Genomic DNA, 24,599 nt, shown 5'->3' on the forward strand with positions numbered 1-24,599 from the left:
CTAGTAAAACAGAAGGCAATGGGGATCACGGGGGCAAGATGCTAGTGATGAGACATTCCTGACACAAAGGAAGATAGGCCCAGGATATTGGTGTTGGTGAGGCCGCATCTGGAGTAGTGTGTTCAGTTTTGGTCTCCTTTCCTGAGAATGGACATATTGGCACTGGAGGGGTGCAGAGGAGATTCACTAGGTTGATCCCAGAGTTGAGGGGATTAGATTATGACGAGAGGTTGAGTAGACTGGGGCTGTACTCATTGGAGTTTAGAAGGATGTGGGGGGGGGATCTTATTGAGACATATAAAATCATGAAGGGAATAGATAGGATAGATGCGGGCAGGTTGTTTCCACTGGTCGGGGAAAGCAGAACTAGGGGGGATAGCCTCAAAATAAGGGAGGTAGATTTAGGATGGAGTGTAGGAGGAACTTCTTCACACAAAGGGTTGTGAATCTCTGGAATTCCTTGCCCAGTGAAGCAGTTGAGGCTCCTTCTTTAAACGTTTTTAAGAAAAAGATAGATGCCTTTCTAAAGGATAAAGGGATTCGGGGATATGGTGTACGGGCCGGAGAGTGGAGCTGAGTCCACAAAGATCAGCCATGATCTCATTAAATGGCGGAGCAGGCTCGAGGGGCCAGATGGCCTACTCCTGTTCCTAGTTCTTATATTGTTGGAGACATTCCTGCAGGCAGCATCCTCGGCCAAAGTATCAAAGTGGCTTCATCAAGGACCTCCTCTCTATCATAAGGTCAGAAGTGAGGCTCTTCACTAATGATCATTATGTTGAGGTCCAGTCATAATTTCTCTGGTGAGGATGTAGTCCATGCACATATTTTTCTACGATTCAAATGCAGCAGGCTTCATAGATTATGAAGTAGCAATCATGCCACACAAGTGTCAGACAATGAGCATCCCCAGCAAGAGAGACTAACCACCTCCCCATGACAGTTGAGGACATAAGTCACATTAACCTCCTGATGCAATCAATAACCAGAATCAAAGTTGGCCGGTCGAATAAATGCCATGGTTACCAGAGATTGATATTTAACGCTGAGTGGCTCAATTGCTCACTAGTTAAAGCTTTTATACTGTTTAAAATGTGAATCGGGATTATGACCGAACATTTTCCCTTGTCTGGATGGGTGAAGTTCTTGTACGAATACTATTCAAGCCCAAACAGTCCACTTTATTGGCATCCTACAACATCGACTCTCCCTACCAGTAGCATACTCTGGCTGCATTATGTACTATCAACATGATGCACTGCAGCAAATCCTCATGGCTTGGCTTCTTTGGCAGCATATCCCAAACCCACAATCTCCACCAAAAGGAGGAAAAGAAAAACGAGGCCAACATCAGCTCCAGATTCAGCCCCCCCTCCCCAAGTCACTTGAACAAAGATTATTGTTCCTTCACTGTCACAAGGCTGAAGTCACAGAACTTTCCTAACAGCAACTTAGCCATTTGGACTGCAGTTGTTGAATAGAGGACCCCAGCATCCTCTCAAAGAGCAATACATGTAGCTTTTTGCTAGCACCACCTATATTAAGAATTTTTTAAAACCCTTCCAGCAAAGAAATGCATCACAAAACACAAAATTTAAAAAATAGATGCAATGCCTAAGAAAGAGCCACTTGGAAGGAAGGCCAACGGCTTGATCAAAAAAAATTAAAGAAGGCTACACAAAGGTGAGAGAAAGTAGAGGGTTTCAGAGGGGAATTGTAGAATGCAAAGCCTAAATGGCTAAAGCTATTGTTGTCAATGGTGGGTGAATTGGGTATGTCAGCAGAACAGAATATGTTGGTGAGGTCTGAGCGACTGGAAGTTAGGGACAGGGAGCGGCAAGGAATTAAGGGATTTAAACATAATGACAAGAACTTTAAATTAGAGGCACTATAGGATAACTAGATTAATCGGCAAACTGGACAGAATGCTGGCAACAAAGTTTGGGGTGAACTGAAGTTTGTCGAAGATGGGAGGTTAACCAGGTGAGCACTGAATAGTTGAGTAGAGCGTCTGGAGGTGACAAACAATGTGAATGAGGTATCAACAAATCTGATGAAACGACAGAAACAGAAGATGAGAAATACGCACTCTTTGCAATGGAAAAAATATCGGGCCAGAGATCTCGGATCAGTAGGATGCCAAAGTTATAAACCATTTGGTCCAATCGAAGACTGACCAAGAACAGAACAGAATTATAGGAAGAAAATGGCATTTTGAACAAAAACAGAGCAATAAACTTCATCCTCCTCAACACTAAATGAGTTAACATTGGGATCAAATTACAACTGCAGTTGAGGGGGGGACTTCAGGTCACATTATTTGTACTTAATAGAGCACCCAGAATCACATTTCATCATATACTGTTTGATACAAGTCAGCTGACAGTAATTTAATCACTAATCATCCACATCCATCAAAGTGTGGCAACACTAACCAGAGTCTGACGGTTCCGATCTTCTTGGTTTAGGAGGGGGCGAAACAGAATCATGCTTCACGCTCCCTTTCCGTTTTGGTGCTGTAACAAAATAATTTAAATAGTCTAAATAGTATTTAGATTAATCGGAGCATCTGAAAATGCTGACAACATGTTACCTGCATCTTATTTTTAAAAGGACAGTTTGGATGACCTTTTCTACCAAAGTGGACTAGGTAAAAAGTAAGATGTGGTACAAAATGTACTAGTAACAGATTGAAACTATCTAAAATAAAATAATCCAACTGATCATCAGGGCTGAATTTCAATTTGTGCACTCTAATAAGGGTGAAAAGAACCAGCCTTTCAAATCTGATTAATCCACTACTTCAGAGAAAATAATTTTATTTAAATCTAGGTTGCAGAAAACAAGTGTTCTAATTTCTTAAAATGCCAAATACGTCTGCATAGTTGGTAGGATAAAATTTACCTGGTCTAGGAGGAGAAACAGAAGTGTAACCTTTCCTTGACCGATTCATATGTGGAGGCGATGACAATCGTGGTCCCTTATGAATTGGACTTGTTGTAGACACAGGTGACCTATGTCGTCTCCTGGGTGGAGTGGCAGGGGATGGAGAAGATCGGCGAGGTTTTCGGGGTGGACTGATTGATATGCGTTTTGTCTTCTTTGGAGGTGACCTTGATCTGGAAGAGGAAGAGGAACTACTGCCCGAGGAGGAAATTGAGGGAGATCGGCGCCTGCGGGAATAAAGTTGAAACATACTGTAGAACTTCTTTTATATTATTTTACGACTGCCTGCCTCCGCCCTCTATTGGTTGAACAGAAATTGGGAGAGCAATCAACATAATAATAAGCATAGAATTTACAGTGCAGGAGGCCATTTGGCCCATCGGGTCTGCACCGGCCCTTGGAAAGAGCACATGACAATAGACATTAACTCTAACAAATTGACTTTGGAATAATTGGAAAATGGCCTGCTGACAACATGAGTTTCAAGTCACTTTTAAGACAAAAAAATTCACTACCAACAATCTTTTTTCCCCCCAAGGATCTACAGCACTACAGATTCGAGCCCAACCCAAGTTACTCCCCCTGGCTGTTTTTACCAGCTGAAGACAGCAACTTAAGGCCTGGAAGCACCCACACACCTGGCCAAGCTTCTTCCACATCACCGGCCATGTTCAAGGCAGTCAGGAGACTCCACCCCTTACAAGGTCACATCAGGACTCCTGGCCTTATTAAAGACCAGTCTTTCTCTCAGAGGTTGTGGGTGAGTGAAGTACAAATTATCAGTAGATCTGTGCTATTTCAATTATCAATTTCTACTAGAGAACAATGCCATAGAAATGCCCTACGTTACAGGCAGAACATGACAAGCAATTCTACTAAGTGCCAAATCAGGATGTCTTCTCGAAAATTATTTGAATCACCAACTTTTGGAATTTGAACGGGAGAATAGCTGTTTTGGTCAAAGTTAAAACAGATTTGCAGAATGTGCAGACTATTGTGAACTCCAAAAAGTAGACTCCATTGTCACAACGTTAGAACAGCAATTTTACAGTATGACGGCGACATTTATGACATAGGTTGCTAGAGTACACCAGAAGAAATTGAAAATCTAAGAAATTTAAATTGTAGGTGGCACGTTGGCTATCACTGCTGCCTCATGACGCTGTGGACCCAGGAACGTCCCGAGGTCACTATCCATGTGGAATTTGCACATTCCCCCTGTGTCTGCGTGGGTCTCATCTCCACAACCCAAAGATGTGCAGGGTGGGTGGATTGTCCATATCTTTTTATTAAAAGAGTAAAAAAATATATACAAGGCCAAACGATACAAACACTAATTTAGTGTTGGAGAAACCCTCATTACCAATGTACGGGGAGGGGGGGGGGGGGTAATATACTGATTATTAAAACAGTTCACAGTACAGTTGTACAAAAAAAAAAAACCGGTACAAGCACTAAACATTGCGCTGGAGAGACCACATACCTTCACCTCTACCAACAGAAGGAAAAGGAAGGTGTGGTGGGGAGAGAAGGGAAAGGAAGGTGGTGGGGAGGGAGGAGCCCAATAGGACACTGCCTGAACTAACGGAGGCAGAAAAACAAAAGAACCTTCAATTATGATATGCCAGATTACAGGGGTCTTCCAGGGGGGGTGAGGAGCGACACAGTATCGGGCACGAGTAAGCCCTGCACCCAATGCAGAAAGCCTCATGAGCACCCTCCGCTCCTGACACTGGGCGGCTGACAGCCTTCGGACAGTTGCCCTCCCGGCCCGAATCCTCCACCACACTGAGTGCGGCGGACAACACGGGCTCACCAACCAAGCCAGGGCCTGCCTTGATCCCGCCACTGGGATCATCGACAGGCAGGATCTCAACAGGCTCCTCCCGGGGTCCCGGGCCATTGGGTGGCAGCGGTGCAGATGCCTGCTCCGCCCGGTCTCCGGAAGGCCCCGAAAATAACTCCGGAAACAGGTCTGGGATGGTGGCAGAGGTGCCCGAAGACAGCGTTTGGGGACAGAGGGTTTGCCATTTAATTGAAACAATTAAAAAAGAAATTGAGACTATTGATAGCTTCTATCATTACAGCACTCATTTGGATAGTGCAAGTATTCTTAAAAGTGTTGATCTCCACAGCGCTTTCCAAATATTCATCTCACATTCTCTTTCTCGAAATCATTAAAGCTGTGAACTTTAAAAGTATATTGAACACATTCATCTGATCTGCAAGTAAATGTTTAAAAGTTATCTTCTGTGAATGAGGAATAAATATTAATTTTTACAATATTCTTTCGAAGGTTTGAAATTAAAAGTGTACCTTCTAATAGGTGATCTACTCCTTCTATGCCTGGATGGAGGTGGTGGTGGTGGTGGGCGCCTTGGTGGACTCCTCCTTCGAGGAGGAGACCTTCGTCTTGGGCTGGGTCGTCTTCGAGGTGAATATGACCTGAAATTGTGCAATTGTAAATCATAACCAGAAATTATAAACCGTGGTCTTAAAATGTCAATGTCGAAAAGAAAAATACTTTACCTCGATCGGGACCTAGGGCGCCTCCTTAGCCGTGAATGAGACCGTGAACGGGACCTCGACTTTGATTTTGAACGGGAACGTGATCGATGCCGATTCCTTTCTTTTCTTTCCTTCTCTTTTTTTGTTGGTTGTTCTAATAAAATTTCCTTTACCTCTGGTGTTGCAGACTTGATTTCTTTCAGTATATCACTACAGGAGAGAACATAAGCATCTTAATTTTTTTAACTGAATTTAGGGACTTATTAGGTGTAGCCACAACATGTACACCAGAATGTTTACATGACTCTCACTATGTTTTCGTCACAAATTTATCCTCATGATGTTTTCCTGCTTTCTCACCAAAAACGTGCCTGGGACCAGGTTTTGATTCCTGGTGTGTAGAGTTTGTACATTCTCCCAGTATCTGCTTGGGTTTCCTCCGGGTGCTCCGGTTTCTTCCCACAGTCCAAAAATGTGCAGATTAGGTGGATTGGCCATGTCGAATTGCCCCTTCGGCTGGGGTTGCAGGATTAGGGCTGGGCATAGTTAGGGCGGCCTTTCAAAGGGTCAGAGCAGACTCGATAGGCCAAATGGCCTCCTTCTGCACTGTAGGGATTCTATAATTCTATGAAAAGTTTGATGATCATTATTCGAATTCAAAGATTCAAATGCTTAAACACAAGTGTGACTCAAGCAGTTTATAGTCATTCAAATTTAACGAGTTAGAGCTGATACTAGTTACGGCTTCACCATACTTAAATTGTATTTTTGTTCAGCTCTTGAATTTTGGTGTTTTAGGTTAGAAATGTACAGAAAAGCCAATGAAGAAAGAACTTCAGTGACTTAAAATTCACAAAATTCTTACTGTTTCAATATTTTTCATGATGCTTTTTAAAAGGCATCCTATAAATGTTTTCTCTCCAAGCTTGACCTTGGTTCACAATAACAACCCCTGCCCTCGAAAGTAAACAAAGTCCAACACAGCAAGTTAATTTTCATAAGATAAAAAATGTAGCTTTTTAGGAAAAACTTAATTCATCAGTAATTATTGAGAATTAATCCATAATGTTTCCTGATTTATTTCTTAAATTTTGTTAACTAATTTGAAGTCTTTACTTCCATAAAATCGCTCCACTGAAGTTAAGGAAGCTTAAGTAAATCCAATTGTTCACCTTGTTGAAGTTGCCTCTGGGGCAGGAGATTCTTTCCTTTCTTTAAGTGAGAGATCTGGCTCAGGTGATAGTTGCTCTGGTTTCTTAACTGTAGACATCGGAGAAGCACTTCTGCTCCGGCTTCTGGTCCTACGACGAGGAGACTTGGAGACAGAATGCTTTCGCTCCTTTCTTGCTGGGGACCGCCTCCTTGGTGATGGGGATCTTGACTTACGTCTGCAAGAGTTTATATTCTTTAAATTTGGATGTCGTGAGCTTGATGTTTAAAACAATAGAAATGTTTTACTTAATTACAGTATAGATTTTGTTAAAATGCTTCTAGCATTTTATAAATAGTTGTGATCACCGTTTTTCTATAAAAATAGTGCTCAAACTACCACTGAAATTTGTCAGACTAGGGGACCAATAATACGATTTAAGCAAATGGTTCTAGTGGAAATTGCTGTAGTCCTTCCTTGAATTCTACAGATTTTCTGGATCAGAAATCACAGAAAAGCCCTGGAAAAAGATTTTCAACTTCACCCTAAAATTCATCAAATGGTGAGGATAATCAATATTTTCATGACTATCTAAATGCTTTATATGAATGAGAAAACTCATGAAGTCACTCAGCATTTATTTATGGTACCCTCAACAGGAAACGATATAAAATGCATAATTCTCTTCAGTAATGCATACAGCTATGAGTGATGTATGTTTTAATATTTTTGGAGGGAGCAGGAGATTATGCCGCGATCCAAGGCAAAGTAGTACTTTGGATTCAAAACCGGCTGAGAGGCAGGAAGCAGAGGGTGATAGGGGGATGTTTCTGTGGCTTGAAGTCTGTTTTCAGTGGGGTTTCACAAGGCTCAGTGCTGAGGCCCTGGCTTATTTTTAGTGTACATTAATAATTTGGACTTAAATGTAGGGGTAGAGCAGTGGCAAATGGAATTCAACCCACAAAAGTGTGAGACAACACACTTTGGAAGGCTATCAAAGCAAAGGATTACACTATAAACTGGAACTGAATATCAAAGGGAGCCTGGAGTGCATATCCACAGATCCCAGAAGGGTGGCAGGGCATGAAGATAAAGGGTTAAGAAGGCATTTGGGATACTTGCCTTTATTAGCTGACACTTATGATACAAGAACAGGGAGGTCATGTTGGAACTGTTAGGCCACAATTATAGTGTGTGTAGTACTGGTCATCACATTATAGGAAGGATAGATTGCACTGGAGAGGGTGAAGAGGAGATTTACCTGGATGCTGCATAGGCTAGAGGTTCTAAGCTATGAGGAAAGATTGGTGGCTAGGGTTGCTTTCCTTGGAGCAGCAACGGTTGAGAGAGGACTTGATAAAGGTGTATAAATTATAAGGGGCAGTGATAGAGTGGATAGAAAGGCACTTTTTCCCTTAGAAGGGTCAATAACTAGGGAGATTTGTGCTAAGAGGTAGAAAGCTAGGAGGGGGGTTGAAGAAAAACATTTCCACCCAGAGGGTGGTGGAAGTCTAGAACACTGCCTGAAAGGGCGGTTTGGTCAGAAATGCCCATGGCATTTATGAATTTAGATATTCACTTGCGCTGCCATAACCTTTAGGGCTACAGGCCAAACTTTGGAAAATGGGATAGTGCAGTCAGAACTTCATTGACCAACGTGGACACGATGGGTCAAATGTGCTGTTAACGTCTATGAATCTATGAATTTTGTGATGGTAAAGAAAGCTGTAGCTGTATATGTATCCAGGGTTAATTAAACAAGGGGAAGTGACTGGAGACAGGTAGTTTTAGATCGAAGAGATGAACGGTTAAAAGTATTAGGTTGATGCATTTGTAATGAGGAGTTAGTGAGTTTGAGTTAGAAGTAAATAGGTTGAATCTGAAATTGGCATCGTGAGATAAGTGGCAAAATTGATTTGCAGCTGTTGAATTTCAAAGAGAGTTCAGGGATGACAAGAAAAATTTGTATCTTACAAAGGTTCTATGAGCAAACAGGAAAATATATTTTAAATTTTATTGACCCAAAAGTAGAAGAAAATTAGAAAACCTGAAAAAATGTTACATTTGAAGAAGCTGAGTTCAAAGAGGTGCTCGAGGACAACGAACCGGAGATGAAAGTGCGAAGATATTTAAGGAAGGATGTTTAACTCAGTGGGGTGGAGGTGGGTTAAAGCCCTGAAGACCAGCTCTTTTGTGTATGAACTGTTGCATAGCTGTGAAAGCTTTGAAGAGGAGGCAGCCACTTAATATTAAACCAGAAGAGTTGGAAGGTTGAACTTTGGAGCCAGAAGGTTGAAAAACGGTTTCAACCTCCTTTTGGAATTCCACATCAGAATGGTAATGTTCGAAACGCCATGTGGTATACTTCTATTGAGGTGACAACAATTCTTTGATGGGGGGGGACGGGGGGACAGGCGTAATTTTTTAATATTCTACAGGTGATACTGGAGATCTTGCTTTTGGGATCTGTAGCATTTCTCCTTATTCTCACAATAAAAAGGGTTAATGATCAGTGAGACAGACCTCACTCTGGCTTGTTTAGCAATAAGAAAGAAGCTTCAAGCAGAGACCAGTCACGACAACATTGAGCAAATATGCCCGTAACCAAAGCATTTCATAGATGAGCCACTGATATAATGGGTAGTTAAGTGCTTAATTGAAAGAATTGGATACATAAGCAAAATAATAATAAAGCATGATGAAAAATACTCAGCACTTAAGACAGCATCTATGGACAGACAATATAATAACTCAGGTTTGGACTCAGTCAAAACTAGAAGCCATTATCGAGGAGCAATTAAAAAGGAACTGAAAAAGGGAAGTGAGGGGGTAAATAAACACAGACGAAGAAATATAATGTTCCATAAAAGTATAAAACAGGAGATGGTTAAACTGCAGAAATATTAACGATAGACAAAAAGGAGGTATAATGAGTGAACATAATAATACTATCAAAACCATTTTCGTTAAAAAAGGCGTGGACGACTGTCCGGTTGCTGCTATGCCTAAGTAGGTCGCACGTTCGGCAGCTCCCGCCGGGAACGGACTTTTGGGCTCTCTAGAGGGGCCCTAACGGCACTTGTTCGACGGCTTCCAGTGTGGGAAGGTGACAGCAAGGTCCCCCCGACAGTATATGGATTGGACCAGGAGTGGTGCGCTGAAAAAAGGGATCTTGGAGCAGCAAAAAGTGAGAGGGAGAAAAAGCAAGATGGCGGCGGGTGGAGACCAAGCAGCATGGGCGCAGTGGTCGCAGGAGCAGCAGGGGTTTCTTAAACGCTGCTTTGAGGAGCTGAAAACCGAAATGCTGGCGCCAATGAAGGCGGCGATTGAGAAGCTAGTGGAGACCGAGAAGGCCCAATGAGCGGCGATCCGATAGGTGTGGCAAAAAGCCTCGGAGAACGACGACGAGATCTTGAGCCTGGCGGCGAAGGTGGAGGCACACGAGGCACTGCACAAGAGGTGAGCGGAAAGATTTGAGGACCTGGAGAAGAGGTCGAGGAGGAAGAATCTTTGGATTCTGGGTCTCCCTGAAGGAGTGGAGGGGCCCGATGCCGGGGCATATGTGAGCACGATGCTCAATTCGCTGATGGGCGCGGGAGCCTTCCCGAGGCCCCTGGAGCTAGATGGGGCGCATCGGGTTCTGGCAAGGAGACCCAAGGCCAACAAGCCGCCAAGGGCTGTAGTGGTGAGGTTTCACCGCTTTATGGACAGAGAGTGTCCCCTGAGATGGGCCAAGAAAGAGCGGAGCAGCAGGTGGGAGAACACGGAGATCCAAATGTACCAGGACTGGAGTGCAGAGGTGGCCAAGAAGAGAGCTGGCTTTAATCGGGCTAAGGCGGTGCTTCATCGGAAGGGGGTGAAGTTCGGTATGCTGCAGCCAGCGCGATTGTGGGTCACATTCCAGGATCGGCACCACTATTTCGAAACGCCCGAGGAGGCTTGGAGTTTTATACAGACTGAAAAGTTGGACTCAAATTGAGGGTTTGTTGTTGATGGGGGGATGTTTGCTGTATATATGGTTTTAACTACGTGTAGGGAATGTTCCCTTGGTTGGGTGCTGGATAGGGATGGATGAAGGGATTTGATGAGGAGACTGTGGGAGAGTGTGGGCGTCGGTGTTGGAGGGAGGGGAGGCCCTGGGATGGGGAATTGAGGTAAAGCCGCAAAAGGAGCAGCACCAGAGGGAGCGGGGCCGGCTCAGGAAAGCGCGGGAAAATGAAGGACGGAGGTGGGGGTCAGTGGGTGGGGGGGGGGGGGGGGGGGGGGGGGGGGGGGGGTACTGGAGAGGAGCGCACCCTGACTGCCAGGGAGGAGGGATTCCCACTCTGGGGGGTCGATGGGAAGGCGGGAGAGGCTGGGGTCAGCAGGAGTCAGCTGATTTACGGGAGTGTTATGGGGGGAGCAAAAGAGCTAGATATGGATATAGCGGGGGGAGGGGGGGGGCGCGCGAGGGGGGGGGGGTATAGGGTTGCTGCTGCATTGGCCAAAGGGGAACTGGAAATAGGAGAAGTGGTCGGGGCGGGGGTCCGCCGTCTGGGGGACTGGAGGGTGCGGGAGGCACGGGCACGTGACTGGCCTAGAAATGGAGATGGCTAGTCAGCAGGGGGATGGGGGCTGAGCAGCCCCCCAATCCAGCTGATAACTTGGAATGTGAGATGTGAGGGGCCTGAATGGGCCGGTTAAGAGGGCCCGAGTGTTCGCGCACTTAAAGGGGCTGAAGGCAGACGTGGTCATGCTTCAGGAGACACATTTGAAGGTGGCAGATCAGGTCAGGCCCCAAGGAGGGACTACTCAGGGAGCGGCGAAGCCTCCAGACGGAGTTTGACCTGTTGACCACAGGGAAAGCAGAGGCACAGTGGAGGAAAGCACAGGGGGCGACATACGAGTATGGGGAGAAGTCGAGCCAGATGCTGGCACACCGGCTTCGTAAGAGGGAGGCAGCGAGGGAGATAGGTGGAGTTAAGGATAGCGGGGGGAATACGGTGCGGAGTGCGGTGAGAGTAAATGAGGTATTCAAGGACTTCTAGGAGGAGCTGTACAGATCTGAGCCCCCAGCGGGGGAAGAGGGGATGCGACGATTTCTGGATCAACTGAGGTTTCCGAGGGTGGAGGAGCAGAAGGTGGCTGGTTTAGGGGCACCAATTGGGTTGGAGGAGCTGGTTAAAGGATAGGGGAACATGCAGGCAGGGAAGGCCCCGGGGCCAGGTGGGTTCCCGGTCAAGTTTTATAGGAAATATGTGGACCTGCTAGGCCCGTTGCTAGTGAGGACTTTCAATGAGGCAAGGGAGGGGGGGGGGGACCCTGCCCCCGACAATGTCCGGGGCGCTGATCTCTCTGATCCTGAAGCGGGACAAGGACCCACTGCAATGTGGGTCGTATAGACCGATCTCACTCCTCAATGTGAATGCTAAGTTGCTGGCAAAAGTGCTGGCTATGAGAATTGAGGACTGTGTCCCGGGGTGGTCCATGAGGACCAGGCGGGATTTGTAAGGGGCAGGCAGTTAAACACTAATGTGCGGAGGCTCCTCAACGTGATTATGATGCCATCGGTGGAGGGAGAAGCGGAGGTAGTGGCAGCTATGGACACGGAGAAGGCCTTCGACCGGGTGGAGTGGGAGTATCTTTGGGAAGTGTTGCGGAGGTTTGGGTTTGGGGAGGGGTTCATCAGTTGGGTCAGGCTGCTATATAGAGCCCCGGTGGCGAGTGTGGCTACGAATCGGCGGAGGTCGGAGTACTTTCGGCTGTACCGAGGGACGAGGCAGGGGTGCCCCCTGTCCCCCTTGTTGTTTGCATTGGCAATTGAGCCTTTGGCCATGGCACTAAGGGAGTCCAGGAAATGGAGGGGATTGGTCCGAGGGGGAGAGGAACATCGGGTGTCGCTGTATGCGGACGACCTGTTGCTGTATGTGGCAGATCCAGTGGAGGGGATGGTGGAGGACATGTGGATCCTAAGGGAGTTTGGGGACTTCTCGGGCTATAAGCTCAACGTAGGGAAAAGTGAGCTCTTTGTGGTGCATCCAGGGGACCAGGGAAGGGGGATAGACGACCTACCATTGAAGAGGGCGGAAAGGAACCTTCGGTACTTGGGGATCCAAGTAGCTAAGAGTTGGGGGGCCCTGCACAAGCTCAATTTGACGCGGTTGGTGAAGCAGATGGAGGAGGATTTCAAAAGATGGGATGTGCTGCCACTCTCGCTAGCGGGCAGGGTACAGTCGGTTAAAACGATGGTCCTCCCGAGGTTTCTCTTTGTGTTCCAGTGCCTTCCCATTATGATTACCAAGGCTTTTTTTAAACGGGTAGGTAGGAGCATCGTGGGTTTCATGTGGGCAAATAAGACCCCGAGGGTAAAGAGGGTGTTTCTGGAACGTAGCAGGGACAGGGGGGGCTGGCGCTGCCAAATCTGTGCGGCTATTATTGGGCAGCCAACGTGGCGATGATCCGAAAGTGGGTAATAGAGGGAAAGGGGGCGGCGTGGAAGGGGTGGGAGATGGCGTTGTGCGGGGCGCGAGCCTGAGGGCACTGGTGACGGCACCGCTGCCGCTCTCGCCGACAAGGTACACCATCAGTCCAGTGGTGGTGGCAACGTTGAAGATCTGGGGGCAGTGGAGACGGCATGGGGCGAGGTGGGAACCTCAGTTTGGTCCCCGATTCGGGAGAACCATCGGTTCATCCCGGGAAGGATGGATGGGGGGTTTCGGAGCTGGCATCGGGCAGGGATTAGAAGAATGGGGGACCTTTTTATAGATGGGACGTTTGCGAGTCTAGGGGCGCTGGAGGAGAAGTTTGGGTTACCCCCGGGAAATACATTCAGGTATATGCAAGTGAGGGCGTTTGTGAGGCGGCAGGTGAGGGAATTCCCTTTGCTCCCGGCACAGAGGATTCAGGACAGGGTGATTTCGGGTGTATGGGTCGGAGAAGGCAAGGTTTCGGCGATCTATCAGGAGATGAAAGAGGAGGAGGCGGCCTCGGTAGAGGAGTTAAAGGGCAAGTGGGAGGAGGAGCTTGGGGAGGGGATAGATGAGGGTCTGTGGGCTGATGCCCTGAGTAGGGTTAATTCCTCTTGCGCCAGGCTCAGCCTAATACAATTTAAGGTTACTCACAGAGCGCATATGACAGGGGCGAGGTTGAGTAGGTTCTTTGGGATGGAGGACAGGTGTGGGAGGTGCTCGGAAGCCCGGCGAATCACGTCCACATGTTCCGGTCGTGCCCGCAAGGGATGGGTTCTGGAGGGGTTTCGCGAGGACTATGTCCAAGGTGGTGAAAGTCCAGGTCAAGCCGAGTTGGGGGTTGGCACTATTTGGGGTAACGGACGTGCCGGGAGTGCAGGAGGCGAAAGAGGCCGGTATCCTGGCCTTTGCGTCCCTGGTAGCCCGGCGGAGGATCTTGCTATTATGAAAGGACGCGAAGCCCCCAGTGTGGAAGCCTGGATAAATGACATGGCAGGGTTCATTAAGCTGGAGAGGATAAAGTTTTGCCTTGAGAGGGTCTGTGCAGGGGTTCTTCAGGCGATGGCAACCGTTCCTAGACTATCTCGCGGAGCGTTAGGAGGAGGTCAGCAGCAGCAGCAACCCAAGGGTGGTGGGGGGGGGGGGGAGGGTCTCTTTCGAGGGGGGTATCTGGGTGGGGGGGGGGGGCTTCCCCAAGGGTACCTTTGAAAGTCATATGGGGGGGGTTACTATATACGGGGGAAACCCAATGTTTAAGTTTTGTCTTATTTTCGATTGTTGTGTTTGTGTTCTTTTTGTTATGGAGTGGGGGGGGGGGGGGGGGGTTGTTAAAAATGTTGTTGGAAAAATCTGAATAAACATTTTTTTTTTTAAAAAAGGCGTGGACTATTTTCAAAGAGAAACTAAAACCTTGTTGCCAGCCCTGAAAAAAATGCATACCAAATATTCATGGGGCAGCACAGTGGTACAGTGGTTAGCACTGCTGCCTCACACCACCAGGGACCCGAGTTTGAGTACGGCCTTGGGTGACAGTGTGGAGTTTGCACTATTCTCCCGTGTCTGCCTGTGTTTCCTCTGGGTGCCCCGGTTTCCTCCCACAGTTCAAAGATATGGAGTTTAGGTGGATTGGCCATACTAAATTGTCCCTTAAATATCCAAAGATGTGCAGGTGTTTACAGGAATAGGGTGAGGGCATGGGCCTCAGTAGGGTGCTTTTTCAGACGGTCGGTGCAGACTCAATAGGCCAAATGGCCTCCTTCTGCACTCTAGGAATTCTATGTTCTATTTTATTAGCTAGAATATTTATTTCACACTAAACCTAAATACACAGCACTGTCATTAACACTTCAATTGACCAATATATGCAAAAATGCCTTGGGTTATAGTAAATAAGATGTTCTGTATGGTAAAAAAGGGGATGTGAACAGGAGAATATATTATCCTTCCGAGTGCATCTGTTTTGCACGGCATATATACTGCAAGAATTGAAGGTAGCACTGGTGCATTATATGCTGGTCTGCCTGCGCATCGTTCCATTGGGAAATCATGGATTTATCAAGCTAATAAATTAAATACCATATTATCTCAATTGGTAGACTGAATTAAGAGGTCTACTCTATATATGCACCATGCAACTACTGAACTCAACCATAACCTTACAATGTAGACTGCATTCTTAATCATCACCTCTTTGGACTTCGGGAACGATCCCTTTTTTCTCGGTTTTCTTTGTCTTCCTTGTCCTTTTTTTCCTTCTCTTCATCTTGTTTCTTTATGGTAGCCAGTTTTTCCTGTTCAATCTGCAATGATAGGGAATTTAGAAGTGCTAAATAGAAAGAAATATATTGAAATGTGTTCCCTAATGTTGTATTTCATTGTTGATAATTGCCATGCCTTTTCAGCTATTTCCTAGAATCGTAAAATTATAGGAGAAAACCATTTATAAATTAAGGAATGCTCTGAACCGAGCAAAATTATTCTGAACATTCTTTATCTTCGTACGTATAAACAACAAGCCCAGAATGAATGCACAGCATTACTTCTGTCAGCTTTGACAAAGGGTCACCTGGACTCAAAACGTTAGCTCTTTTCTCTCCCTACATATGCTGCCAGACCTGCTGAGATTTTCCAGCATTTTCTCTTTTGGTTTGCATCTGACAGTGCTGCTTTATGACCATCTTATACCTCAAAGCAATCAAATCCTTAATATCTGTTGCCAGAGCTATGAAGCATGAAACTATGGAGTGCCACAGACCAACCAATTAGTGAGCTTATGATCTGGTCACCAAATTGGACCCAGAGTCAATTGTCAACTTAGCTTGAAACTGGATGATTCTCAATGCCAAAATTAAACCAGCAACCGTCAACCTCTCTACAAGCAATGCCCAAAAAGGTACGCAGACATACATTTTTTTTAAAAATATATATTTATTCAAATTTTTCAACGAATTTTCAACAAACCCCCCCCCCCCCCCCCACCCAACAAAAATAAACAAGAACACAACAATCAGACATTGGATTTCCCCCATATACAATAACCCCCATATAACATTTAAAAACACAAATAGGGAACCCCCCCCCCACCTCAAAAGAACCCCCCCCTCCCTTGGGCTGCTGCTGCTGACCTCCTCCAAACGCTCCACGAGATAGTCTAGGAACGGTTCGCACCGCCTGGAGAACCCTTGCACAGACCCTCGCAAGGCAAACTTTATCCTCTCCAGCTTGATGAACCCTGCCATGTAATTGATCCAAGCTTCCACACGAGGGGGCTTTGCATCTTTCCAGAGTAGCAAAATCCTCTGCCGGGCTACCAGGGACGCAAAGGCCAGAATACCGGCCTCTTTCGCCTCCTGCACTCCCGGCTCGTCCGATACCCCAAATAATGCCAATCCCCAGCTCGGCTTGACCCGGGCGTTCACCACCTTGGACAGAGTCCTCGCAAAACCCCTCCAAAACCCATCCAGCGCCGGGCATGACCAGAACATATGGACGTGATTTTCTGGGCTCCCCGAGCACCTTCCACATCTGATCTCCACCCCAAAGAACCTACTCAACCTCGCCCCTGTCATATGCGCTCTGTGAGTAACTTTGAACTGTATTGGGCTGAACCTGGCACAAGAGGAAGAATTAACCCTACTCAGGGCATCAGCCCACAGACCCTCAACTATCTCCTCCCGAAGCTCCTTCTCCCACTTGCCCTTTAAGTCCTCCACCGAGGCCTCCTCCTCTTCCTTCAGCTCCTGGTAAATCGCTGAAACCTTGCCTTCTCCAACCCATACACCCGAAGTCACCTGTCCTGAATCTCACGTGCCGGAAGCAGCAGGAATTCCCTCACCTGCCGCCTCACTTGCATGTACCTGAAAGCGTTTCCCAGGGATAGCCCAAACTTCTCTCTCCAGCGCCCCTCGGCTCGCAAACGTCCCATCTATAAACAGGTCCCCCATTCTTCTAATCCCTGCCCGATGCCAGCTCCAAAACCCCCCCTTCCATCCTTCCGGGACGAACCGATGATTCTCCCGAATCGGGGACCAAACCGAGGCTCCCACCTCGCCCGTGTCGCCTCCAGTGCCCACAGATCTTCAGCATCGCTGCCACCACCGGACTCGTAGTGTACCTTGTCGGCGAGAGCGGCAGCGGTGCAGTCACCAGCGCCCTCAGGCTCGTGCCCACACAGGACGCCATCTCTAGCCTCTTCCACGCCGCACCCTCTCCCTCCATTACCTACTTACGGATCATCGCCATATTGGCTGCCCAATAATAGCCACACAGATTCGGCAGCGCCAGCACCCCCCTGTCCCTGCTACGCTCTAGAAACACTCTCTTCACCCTCGGGGTCTTATTTGCCCACACAAATCCCATGATGCTCCTGCTTACCCGTTTGAAAAAGGCCTTGGGGATCATAATGGGAAGGCACTGGAACACAAAGAGAAACCTCGGGAGGACCGTCATTTTGACCGACTGCACCCTACCCGCTAGTGAGTGTGGCAGCATATCCCATCTTTTAAAATCCTCCACAATCTGCTCCACCAACCGCGTCAAATTGAGCTTGTGCAGGGCCCCCCAACTCCTAGCTACTTGGATCCCTAGGTACCGAAAGCTCCTTTCCGCCCTCCTCAGCGGTAGCTCGTCTATCCCCCTTCCATTGTCCCCTGAATGCACCACAAAGAGCTCACTCTTCCCTACGTTGAGTTTATACCCCGAAAAGTCCCCAAACTCCCTAAGGATCCCCATGACCTCCGCCATCTCCTCCATTGGATCCGCCACATACAACAGGTCGTCGGCATACAACGACACCAGGTGTTACTCACCCCCCCCCCCCCCCCCCAGACCAGTCCCCTCCATTACCTGGACTCCCTCAGTGCCATGGCCAACGGCTCAATTGCCAGTGCAAACAACAAGGGGGATAAGGGGCACCCCTGCCTCGCCCCCGGTCCAGGCGAAAGTACTCCGACCTCCGCCGGTTCGTAGTCACACTCGCCACTGGGGCTCTATATAGTAGCCTGACCCAACTGATGAACCACTCCCCGAACTCAAACCTCCGCAACACTTCCCAAAGATACTCCCACTCCACCCGATCAAAGGCTTTCTCCGCGTCCATAGCTGCCACTAGCTCCGCTTCCCCCTCCACCGAGGGCATCATAATCACATTGAGGAGCCTGCGCACCTTTGTGTTCAGCTGCCTACCCTTCACAAATCCTGTCTGGTCCTCATGAATCACCCCAGGGACACAGTCCTCAATTCTCGTAGCCAGCACCTTCGCCAGCAACTTAGCACCAACATTGAGGAGCGAGATCGGACTATACGACCCACATTGCAATGGATCCTTGTCCCGCTTCAAGAACAAAGAAATCAGCACCCTGGACATTGTCGGGGGCAAGGTCCTCCCCCTCCCTCGCCTTCTTAAAAGTCCTCACTCGCAACGGGCCCAGCAGGTCCACGTATTTCCTGCAGAATTGAACCGGGAACCCATCCGGCCCCGGAGCCTTCCCCGCCTGCATGCTCCCCAGTCCTTTAACCAGCACCTCCAGCCCAATCGGCGCCCCCAAACCAGCCACCTCCTCCTCCACCATCGGGAACCTCAGCTGATCTAGGAATCGTCGCATCCCCTCCTCCCCCGCTGGGGGCTCAGACCTGTACAGATCCCCATAGAAGTCCCTAAATACCTCGTTTATTCTCACCGCACTCCGCACCGTATTCCCCCCTCTACCCCTCTATCCTTAACTCCACCAATCTCCCTCGCTACCTCCCTCTTACGAAGCTGATGTGCCAGCATACGACTCGCCTTCTCCCCATATTCATACATCGCCCCCTGCGCTTTCCTCCACTGTGCCTCTGCTTTCCCCGTGGTCAACAGGTCGAATTCCATCTGGAGGTTCCGTCACTCCCTAAGTAGCCCCTCCTCGAATGCCTCTGCGTACCTCCTGTCTACCCTTAGAATCTCCCCCACCAACCTCTCCCTCTCCCTCCCCTCTCTCTTCTCCCTGTGGGCCCTAATGGTGATTAACTCCTGCTGACCCCGGCCTCTCCCGCCATTCCATCGACACCCCAGTGTGAGAATCCCCCCACCCCTTGGCAATCAGTGTGCACTCCTCTCCAGCACTGCCCTTCCCCCCCGACCCCGCCCCCATCCTTCCTTAACGCGGGAAAAAGCCCGCGCTTTCCTGAGCCCCCCCCCCCCGCCCCAGCTCCTTTTTGCAGCCTTACCCCAACTTCCCACCCTCGGGCCTCCACCCCCACCCTCTTCCTCCGTGGGGCCCTGCCCCTCCAACACCGATGCCCACACTCTCCCACAGCCCCCACATCAAATCCATTCACCCATCCCCACCCAGCACTCAAAAAAAAAGAACATTCCCCAAACGCGGTAAACACAGTAAACATCCCCCCACGCCAAACCCTCAATTTGATCCAACTTTTCAGTCTGTATAAAGTTCCATGCCTCATCAGGCGTTTCAAAATAGTGGTGCCGATCTTGGAACGTGACCCACAATTGCGCTGGCTGCAGCGTCCCGAACTTCACACCCTTCCGATGGAGCACCGCCTTAGCCCGGTTGAAACCAGCCCTCTTCTTAGCCACCTCCGCACTCCAGTCCTGATAAATTCAGATCTCTGTGTTCTCCCACCTGCTGCTCCGCTCTTTTTTGGCCCATCTCAGGACACACACTCTGTCCATAAAGCGGTGGAACCTCACCATTACAGCCCTTGGCGGATCATTGGCTTTGGGTCTCCTTGCCAGGACCCGATGAGCCCCATCCAGCTCCAGGGGCCTCGGAAAAGTTCCCGCGCCCATCAGCGAATTGAGCATCGCGCTGATATATGCCCTGGCATCGGGCCCCATCACTCCTTCAGGGAGACCCTGAATCCAAAGATTCTTCCTCCTCGACCGATTCTCCAGGTCCTCGAATTTTTCCGCCCACCTCGTGTGCAGCGCCTCGTGCGCCTCCACCTTCACCGCCAGGCCCAAGATCTCGTCCTCGTTCTCCGAAGCTTTTTGCCGCACCTCCCGGGTCGCCGCCCCATGGGCCTTCTGGGTCTCCACAAGCTTCTCAATCGCTGCCTTCATTGGCACCAGCATTTCTGTCTTCAGCTCCTCAAAGCAGTGTTTAAGAAACTCCTGCTGCTCCTGCGACCACGCTGCTTGGTCTCCACCCACCGCCATCTTGCTTTTCCTCCTTCGCACTTTTCACTGCACCAGGATCACTTTTTTAGCCGCTCCACTCCTGGTCCAATCCATATAATGTCGGGGGACCTTGCGGTCACCTTCCCACACGGGAAGCCGTCGAACAATTGCCGTTGAGGCCCCTCTGAAGAGCCCAAAGGTCCGTTCCCGGCAGGAGCTGCCGAACGTGCGACCTACCTAGGCATAGCCGCAACCGGAAGTCTCGCAGACATAAATTAAGCGAGAGACAAAAGAGAAATGAACACAGATTCAACTTTCAATTTTCCTTTTAGTAGCCCGTTCTCCTCTCAGTCTTTGTAGTTGCCTTGGCCTAACCATGCCCCATTCTAAGCTATTCCCAGATCAAATACTAATACAGTAGAGTTGCAAGCAATTAGGCAAGAAAAGAAACCAAACTGCTTTCATGCAAATTACAACATTCCTGCCATATGTGTAAAAAGAATACAGCACAGGAACAAACCCTTCGGCCTTCCAAGCTTGTGCCGATCACGTGTCCTATCTAAACCAACTGCCCATATTACCCCGTCTGTTTATGTGTCTATCTAGATAAGTCTTAAATGTCACTAACGTATCTGCCTCAACCACCTCACTTGGCAGTGCAGTCCAAGCCACCACCACCCTCGGTGTAAAAATCTTTCCCTGCACATCTCCACTGAACCTATCCCCCCTCACCTTGAACTTGTGCCCCCTTGTAATTGTCATTTCCACCTTGGGAAAAAGCCTCCAACTGTTCACCCTATCTACACCCTTCAATTTTATGAACTTCTATCAGGTCACCCCTCAGCATCCGTCTTTCTATGGAGAACAATCACAGTTTATTCAATCTCTCCTCATAGCTAATACCCTCCATACCAGGCAACATCCTGCAAAACCTTTTCTGTACTCTCTCCAAAGCCTCCACGTCATTCTGGTAGTGTGGTGACCAGAATTAGACAGTATTCTGAATGTAGCCTAACCAATGTTCTATATAGTTTAAGAACTTTTATACTCGATGACCCTCTGATGAAGGCAAGCATGCCATATGCGTTCTTTACCACCATTTCCACCTGTGCTGTCGCTTAAGTATCTGTGGATCCGCATGCCCAGATCTCGGTGTGTCTATGCTCCTGATGGTTCTGCCATTTAGTTTATAACTCCCATCTGAATTGGACCTACCAAAAGGCATCACCTCGAGTTCACCTGACCTACAACTTTTCATAGATTTTGGTTATGGGGAGCACAAGGGCCACTTTACAGGTGTAATGCAACAGAGATCTAAAGTATTTTTTTTAAAACAAAACAATGTTTATTCTATGAATCCAGTTAACATTTTATAAACCCACACTAAACGTCATACCAACTACCAACACTGATAACCCCCCCAAAAAGATACAGAACTCTATAGGTAACCCTTAGTAACTTTCCAAACAACATCCATAAGCCAAAACACTTTTTAACAAAGACAGTAGGCTTGAATTCTCTACAGAGACCAATTATCACTTTTAAATTATCAAGTGATCTAAACACCTTGTTTAACATAGAGAGTATACATCTGTTTGGTTTGAATGCAGCTCTCCAACTGAAAGCAAAACTAAAACAGAGCCAAAAAGAGCTTCCAGCTCAAAACAAAAGTAAAAAGCAGAATCACATTCCAGCTCCACCCACACAATGACATCACTGCATCCATATGATAAAACACACTTTTCTTTAAGGGACTCTCACATGACACCTCCCCCCAAGAAAAAAAGTAAACCATCAACTTCAAGATGATTTCATTTTTCACCTTTTCACTTTTCTTTAAGAAATATTGACAGTAAATATACTTTTTGTTCGACAAAACAAAACACGCAAACATTTATAATAACATAGTCCACTTCAGTTCTTCTTCCTCCAACTGGGATCCCTCTTGATTGAGAGTCTCTTTGGACAAGAAGGTCTCTGCATGATCCATCCATTTCTCTATGCCTCGGCATTTCTCTTTAAGATCAGATACTTTAGTTCAATCCGATCACAGAGCCCCTGGTAATTCTCCAACACAGGAGCACTGGTTAACACAGCCTTCAGGCAGTCAAATGCCTGTTGACACTTTGCTGTCCATTTAAATCTGCTACGTTTCTTTAGCAAGTCCGTCAGTGGCGCAACCATACTGCTAACGTTCGGCACATATTTCCGGTAAAATCCACTCATGTCAAGAAATCGCATTACTTCCCTTTGTTTCGAGGGTATTGGAAACTCCCTAATAACTTTTGTTTTCACATTCCATGGGACCATTCGACCCTGTCCGATTGTATGGCCAAGGAAAATGACTTGGGCTTTTGCGAATTAACTTTTGGCTAGGTTTACCATCAAACCCACATCCTGAAACAACTCCATCAGATGTTTTAAATGTTCTTTCCATGTCTGACTGAAAATTACCAGATCGTCGATGTATGCCGCACAATTGGATAATCCTGAAACGACTTTGTTAGTTAACCGTTGAAATGTGACTGGGGCGTTTTTCATGCCATGAAAGATCTCGAGGTGATGCCTTTTGGTAGGTCCAATTCAGGTGGGAGTTATAAACTAAATGGCATACAACCCTGCCAACCACAGGGCTCAACAACCAGGCATTTCAAAATAATTATTATAATTAATAAATTAGTCGGGTTTGATACTGATTCGGTATTAATAAATTATACAATATAATACAGTCAAACAGTTGATCGATCAGTAACATTTCAATAATAGTATTTCAGCTCAAATTCATCGATTGGGGGTACAGTTGGAAGATAAATTGGGGTGGATCAAGTTTTTAGATTTCTTTTTGGACATGTAATGCCAAATCTTTAACTTCTTTAGAGTTATTGGGAATGAAAGTACAACATTTTGCACTTTGACATCTTCTGGATTATGCACAAAAGCTTGTTGAAAGGGTTAATTTTCTTGCAGAGACAAAAAGGCGTATAGCTTGGAATGATGCCATTCGCATCTCCAAACTTTTTTTTTAAAAAAATAATTGTCACTCAAATGGACTGGGAGTAAAAGTTGGATTGCTGCCAAATTCCCGTTATCAAATGTCCTTGAACGGTCTGTTCTTTTGGAATATAGATTTGCCTTTAATTAGAGTTTTTTTTTTAAAAACCAGCTTCCACATTGTTTGAAGTTTTAATTTCCAGGCTAATTCTAAACATTTATTTTAAAATATCAAACACCATAACTTATTAAACATATAGGTTTTCTGTAGATGAATTCGTCGATTCTATTAAAGAAGGCACTACTAGCAAGATATGTTGGTTTCTTAAAATTAATAAAGCAATATTCAGAATAATGACTGTTCTCTTAAGTTGACAGTTCTTGACTATACCTGTAGAATTCACTAGAGGCACTTATACAGAATCTTATTCGGCAACAAGTTTTGGTTCCGTGTCACTCTCCTTGTAATACTCCAATACTAGCAGTCCCGAAGCCCAGCAAGCCAGATCAATATCGCCTCGTCCAAGATCTGCGCTCAATTAATGCCATTGTGCAACCCCTTCACGCATTGGTCCCAAATCCAGCCCACATTTTAGCCCAAGTCCCAGCGGACGCTACAACATTTTCCCTGGTGGATCTCCAGCATGCCTTTTTCGCCCTCCCCTTGCACCCGGATTCACAGTATCTCTTTGCCTTTGCATATCAAAATCAACAATACACATGGACTAACTAGGTTGCCTCAAGGATTTATACATTCGCCTACTCTTTTCTCCCGCTGTCTCCAACAACAATTACAGTCCCTGGAATTAAAAGGGGATCCACCCTCGTACAGTATGTTGACGATTTACTGATCGCAAGCCCGTCAGAACAAAGTTGTAAAGAAGATACGGCTCAATTATTAAATTACGTTTCAATTTTAGGATACGTTGTGTCACCCGCCAAAGTAGTAGTAGCCCAACCAACAGTCCGGTTTCTGGGTATCCTTTAATCCGCCGATACACGGGCGCTATCACCAAGTCGAGTTCAGCCCATTTGTCAGTACCCTGCACCCACAACGGCTAAGGATGTCCGTAAATGGCTCGGAATGGTTAATTGTCGGCAATGGATTCCGAATATTGCCCTAGATACCCGGCTATTGACCCCATACACCAATAACGCTGGAGAGTTCCAGTTAAGTACGGAAGCCCAAGAGGTCTTCCATCGGCTAAAAGACGCCTTAATGAGGGCGCCAGCACTAGGACGCCCCCTTTATGATCGACCTTTCCAACTTTATTGTACTGTTTTAGCCGGTTGTGCCACCGCGGTACTTACCTAGAAACATGGGGATCGCCACCATCCGATAGCTTATTACTCGTCTAAACTTGATCCAGTTGCACTCGGCTATCCTGGATGTACTCAGATTTTAGCCTCTATTTATAACAGTCTCCAGTCAGCGGCTAAT

The 24,599-nt window shown here is 47.2% G+C and overlaps 1 protein-coding gene across 7 annotated transcripts in view; it reads right to left on the reverse strand.

The window, feature by feature from the left end:
* srrm1 (serine/arginine repetitive matrix 1) overlaps positions 1 to 24,599 on the reverse strand; it is an 83,135-nt gene that overhangs the window by 25,542 nt on the left and 32,994 nt on the right. For 5 of the 7 annotated variants that reach the window (XM_072501113.1, XM_072501115.1, XM_072501112.1 and 2 more), the window contains 6 exons: positions 15,238 to 15,350; positions 6,627 to 6,881; positions 5,476 to 5,664; positions 5,263 to 5,391; positions 2,905 to 3,173; positions 2,436 to 2,516 (listed from right to left, as the gene is read on the reverse strand). In XM_072501113.1, the coding sequence (XP_072357214.1) occupies positions 2,436 to 2,516; positions 2,905 to 3,173; positions 5,263 to 5,391; positions 5,476 to 5,664; positions 6,627 to 6,881; positions 15,238 to 15,350 (1,036 nt within the window). The remainder of the gene's footprint in view (positions 1 to 2,435; positions 2,517 to 2,904; positions 3,174 to 5,262; positions 5,392 to 5,475; positions 5,665 to 6,626; positions 6,882 to 15,237; positions 15,351 to 24,599) is intronic. The other 2 variants (XM_072501116.1, XM_072501114.1) reach the window with 1 other exon arrangement.

The sequence above is a fragment of the Scyliorhinus torazame genome, chromosome 1 (assembly GCF_047496885.1).
Source record: "Scyliorhinus torazame isolate Kashiwa2021f chromosome 1, sScyTor2.1, whole genome shotgun sequence".
Taxonomy (NCBI): Eukaryota; Metazoa; Chordata; class Chondrichthyes; order Carcharhiniformes; family Scyliorhinidae; genus Scyliorhinus; species Scyliorhinus torazame.